General features: G+C 39.6%; 1 protein-coding gene across 1 annotated transcript in view; it reads left to right on the top strand.

Annotated features, from left to right (window-relative positions):
* LOC106883653 (uncharacterized) overlaps positions 1-4,953 on the top strand; it is a 132,002-nt gene that overhangs the window by 113,630 nt on the left and 13,419 nt on the right. Inside the window, exon 15 of the mRNA XM_052971436.1 lies at positions 3,386-3,515. Within this exon, the coding sequence (XP_052827396.1) occupies positions 3,386-3,515 (130 nt within the window). The remainder of the gene's footprint in view (positions 1-3,385; positions 3,516-4,953) is intronic.

The following is a 4,953-nucleotide window of genomic DNA, read 5'->3' as shown; positions in this document are numbered from 1 at the left end:
AAGAAGAAGAAGAAGAAGAAGAAGAAGAAGAAGAAGAAGAAGAAGAAGAAGAAGAAGAAGAAGAAGAAGAAGAAGAAGAAGAAGTGGTGGTGGAGGGGGGATTTAGGTGAATGATCGGGTTGGGGGGAGGCTGTGCGGCATCCTTTACGATTTTGACAACTATTTCTTACTTTAATTAGAAAGTCGCCCTGGTTCTGTTGCACACTAAACGCTGAGCAGCGGAGACAGAAATAATGGCCTCGTCCTCATCATCATCATCATCATCATCATCATCATTATCACCATCGGTGTCGTCGTCGTCGTCGTCGTCGTTGTAACCAACCTCATTATTAACTACAGAGATGAAAGACTACAGAGAAGGGAAAACGTAGGGATGCCTTCTGCATGTGTCGCAAATAGTTAAGCCTGTGCTAAGATACGTAAAGCAGCGAGCCAAGAATTCTAATTAATTAAAATCACATTAGTGGAACGGTTAATTTGGGTCAGTCATTAGAAATCTTTCTATTTCCCATTACCGCCACCGCCTTTATCTTAGAATCTGGCTGTATTGGTTAAGTTATGATTTCCTGAAGAAATCTAATAAAGCAGAAACATGACCGGAGTTGTCACCTTTCTACTCACACCGCTCACCATTACATTCGCACATTGTATTTCTAAGTAATTTCAGATGATTTAAATTCCGAGTTCTCTCCCTTGCTTTTCTTGACCAGAATTTATTATGAGATTAATGACTTTTATCTCTTATAAACTACGATTAGCAGCCAGTAGTTTTAATTTCCAATTTCACCTCCTTCACCTGTGTATCTGCTGGTGTGTGTGGAGGGGGATAGAGTATTATGCGTGTGTCCCTGTGTGAGTTTATGTGAGAGAGACAGAGAGAGACAGTGTGCGTGTGTTTGTGTGTGTTTGTGTGCGTGTGTGTGCGTGCCTTTGATGCAAGACCTCCAATTAAAACAGGTGGGTATGTCAAGAAGGTAACTTAGCTTCTGGAATAAATATTTGGGGCTCCGTAAGATCAACTGAAACGGTTGAAGGCGGTGCCCCAACTTGGCCGCAGTTCAGTAGCTGAAACCAGTAAAAAAAAAAAAGGAATAAAAGACTACCAATATGTCCCTCCCTCCTCCTCCTCCCTACAGAAACACTACAACTACACTATTACCAAGGCAGCCACCGCCACCAATTCCACCACCACCACATTGTTTAGCGATTCAAAACATTTCTCAAAACTCTTTGATTCGGTAAAAGAATTCTTTTTATAGCTTCGCTGCTTCTGTTTGCCATGGGCGAGGAATACGTTGGTGCGGCGGCACGGCAAGGCAAAGCTTTGAGGTCAGAACGATCTGGTTAAGCTCTTTCGTGTTGTACATGATGACCATGATGATGGTGGTGGTGGTGATGGTGGTGGTTAAGAGGATGATGATGGAAAGGAGGAAGGTGAAAATTACGATGCTAAGAGAGAAGAGGAGGAGGAGGAGGAAAAAGATGAGGAGCGAAAGAGGAGGATCACGAGGATGGAACGATGAAGAGTACAGTGATGATGATAAGAGGAAGAGGAGGTGGAAGGGGGACGATGAGGACGAAGATGGCAAATGAGATGATGACGTTAATGATGATGCTGGTGATGATGTACACTTGATCGACACAACGATAGTGATGAAGAAGAAACGACGACGAGAAGATGACGGATGCTGATGTTGAGGACTGTGGTGATGGCGGCGGTGGAGTATGATTGCTTTTGTTGATGTGATGTTTGTGTTGTTGTTATGTGTTTTTCGATAATTCATGTGAGATTTCATGGCACCTCCAGGTGCGTCTCTAAGTTGCTGCTTCTCTGAGTGTAATATTGTCTTATTTCAAGGCGGCGAGGAGCTGGCAGAATGGTTAGCACGCCGGGCGAAATGCTTAGCGGTATTTCGTCTGTCTTTATGTTCTGAGTTCAAATTCCGCCCAGGTCGACTTTGCCTTTCATCCTTTATTCCGATTCACGTGTGCGTGTGTGTGTGTAGGGACCGGACCGACTGCTTGGTCTAAATGCCCGTGGACATAGTAATAATAATAATAATAAAAACATCGAAAAAATACCTTAGGAATGAGAACCCAGGTTCGACATTTCCCCAAGACACTTGATGAAGGCTGGAGGGAATATCAGCCGAAACGTTATGTTAACAACAAACAAGATGAGGACAAATATCCGTCAAATGTAAATAATGTAAATAATCTATTTTTTATGTATTTTATTTCAATATTCAGTTCGTTTTCTCCTATTATTGTATTAGACCAAACTCCTTCATAAAGATATGTATTTCATCATTTGATGAACTTATTACAATTCATTATCTTCTCCACTTTTCCTAAGTAAACTGAGTTGAGACAGAGCTGCACTCTATTATCATTTCGGTACAGCTCTCGCTTTTGAATAATCACGCGCCGATAAGACTCCATCCATTTATTTATGTATTCTTAACACACTCTGTATTAATATTCAGTGTAATTACTGAATAAATTAGGTCATTTATCCAATTGTTGTTCGAATTTGCTTCTGTGGGATGTTCTTGGTCAGCATTATCGTATTTAGCAAATATTTCCTGGAGATAAATATTTATTTATAACCCCGGAGACTGAAGCTTTTATTAATCCGTGTTCACTGACTTTTGGTATTCTCACTTCTGCTATCTTTATTGGTTCCAACAGATTTTCTTCGATGTTCACTGTGATTGATCTGTTGCAATGGGGCCTCTTTATTCCGTTTCTTGTTAAACATGGCATTGAGACTTACTGTTGTTTAGACTCAGATCAGCTCTCAACAAATGGATCTTTTACCAAAATTCTTCCAGCTGCGACCAGCAAGTCATTTTTTTCTTGACTGCATTATCCAATGTGTATCTCTTTTAACTTGTTAAGAAAGATTTGTAGTCAATCGAGAGACTAGAAACACCGTCTTTGGTTCGTAAGATCATAGGGTTACATTTATATTTTAGAAGGGTATTTGCCTGTTAGTTTAGGGATTTCATTATCTTCCTCTTGGGTCTGTTTGGGGTTATTTTCTGTTTCACGGTGATGCCCTGTATTTTTCGGTTATAGTGGATTTTGTGTTGTGGATATTTCCTTGGTGTTTGGGGAACTCACTGAGTTATATACGTGATCGTTCCTTGAAATGCTTGGCGGCATTTCGTCTGTCTTTACGTTCAGAGTTCAAATTCCACCGCTGTCGACTTTGCCTTTCATCTTTTCGGAGTCGATAAAATAAGTACCAGTTGAGTACTGGGGGTCGATGGCCTTGTACCAAAATTTGAAACCATTATTACTCATGTTATTACTTTGCTTGTTGTTGTTGTTGTTGTTGTTGTTGTTGTATCTAGCAATGACGTTGTTGTTATTGTTTCAGTAAATTCAACCACCCGAACATCGTCAAGTTTCTTGGAGTATGTTTCGAGTCTCACCCGAAGTATATTGTACTCGAGTTACTAAATGGTGGCGACTTGCGCAACTTTCTACGTGAAAATCGACCAAAACCCGTAAGTGTCTGAATGACAGAAGTTTTCTTTCGTCTATAGTCGACCGTGAATACGGCAGCGAAATACATTCACATGTATGTACATGTGTGTGTGTGTAAGAGGAGTGAGCATGCGAGAGTGTGTATGTGTGTGTGTGTGTGTGTGTGTGTGTGTGTGTGTGTGTGTGCGCGAGAGAGAGAGAGACAGACAGAGACAGGCAGACAGACAGACAGAGACTCTAGAAGTACCGTGTTAAGTGGGTGACTGAGTATTTACGTCTTAGTGTGTGTGGATGCGTGTATGTGTGTGCGCGAGTTCACGCCCGTATTCGTGCGCGCGCACATCTGTGTGTGTGGGCGTGTTCTTGTGCGTGTGCGTATACATGTTTGCACGTCCGTGGTTTGTAACATAAGGTGTTTGCATGTGCCTATATGTATCTATACGTGTATGTGTGTGTATTCAATTGTATTGAGTATGTCACTATGTGTGTGTGTGAGTGTGTACGTGTGCGCACTTGTATGTGCGCGCGCACATAAGCATGGGCCAGAGTGTGTGACCGAGAGCGGTGAATCTCGTGTTGGATGCATTAGTTTCCTATCAGGATATCTAAAGTAACAAATTATAAGACGATAGCAATCCCCGGTCCTCATCCATGCGGATTAAAGGCTTAAGCAAGTATCTCATCGTTATCTGACCCATCATTTATTAAATAATATATGACTTGCTATTTGCTAACTGACTTAAATATCTCTCTCTGTTCTAATGGCCTGAATGATACGCATGGCCGACGGACAATCGATAAATCGATGTTTGAGAACTTCTGCTTTGATGAGGAGGTTGTATATAAAACGATGATATATATATATAAATATAGGATAATGGTGCTGACATACATACATATATATATATATACACATACATATTTATATGTGCTTGCGTGTGTGTATATATTTTATATTATATATATATATATATACATACATGTACACATATATACATACACCCACATGCCAAAATGCATATAATTATATATATATATATATATATATATATATATATATATATATATATACACATATACATACACACACACATACATATTCATGTGTGTGTCTGCGTGTATATATGCATGTGTGTGTGTGTGTGTATTATTGTATGTACATACATTCAAAATTCATTATATAAAAATATGAGAAAGAGAATATATATACATACATAAATATGTTTGTATATGCGTCTTTGTGTAACGCAATTATACACACAGACATAAGCACAGAAACACACACAAGCGCTAACACGCTATCTTAACATCCTAAAGATATCGGGGTGTTGGAGGAGATGTCTTCACCTCAAACAATCAAATCTGTTCATGGACATTATGACTCACCTCCAGACGGTTTTCACTCAGTATTGTAGCATATATATATATGTGTGTATATATATATATATATATATATAT

The sequence above is a fragment of the Octopus bimaculoides genome, chromosome 11 (genome assembly GCF_001194135.2).
Source record: "Octopus bimaculoides isolate UCB-OBI-ISO-001 chromosome 11, ASM119413v2, whole genome shotgun sequence".
Classification (NCBI taxonomy): Eukaryota; Metazoa; Mollusca; class Cephalopoda; order Octopoda; family Octopodidae; genus Octopus; species Octopus bimaculoides.
Note: the sequence above shows the minus strand (reverse complement) of the source record. Positions and strands in the feature narration are given on the sequence as shown.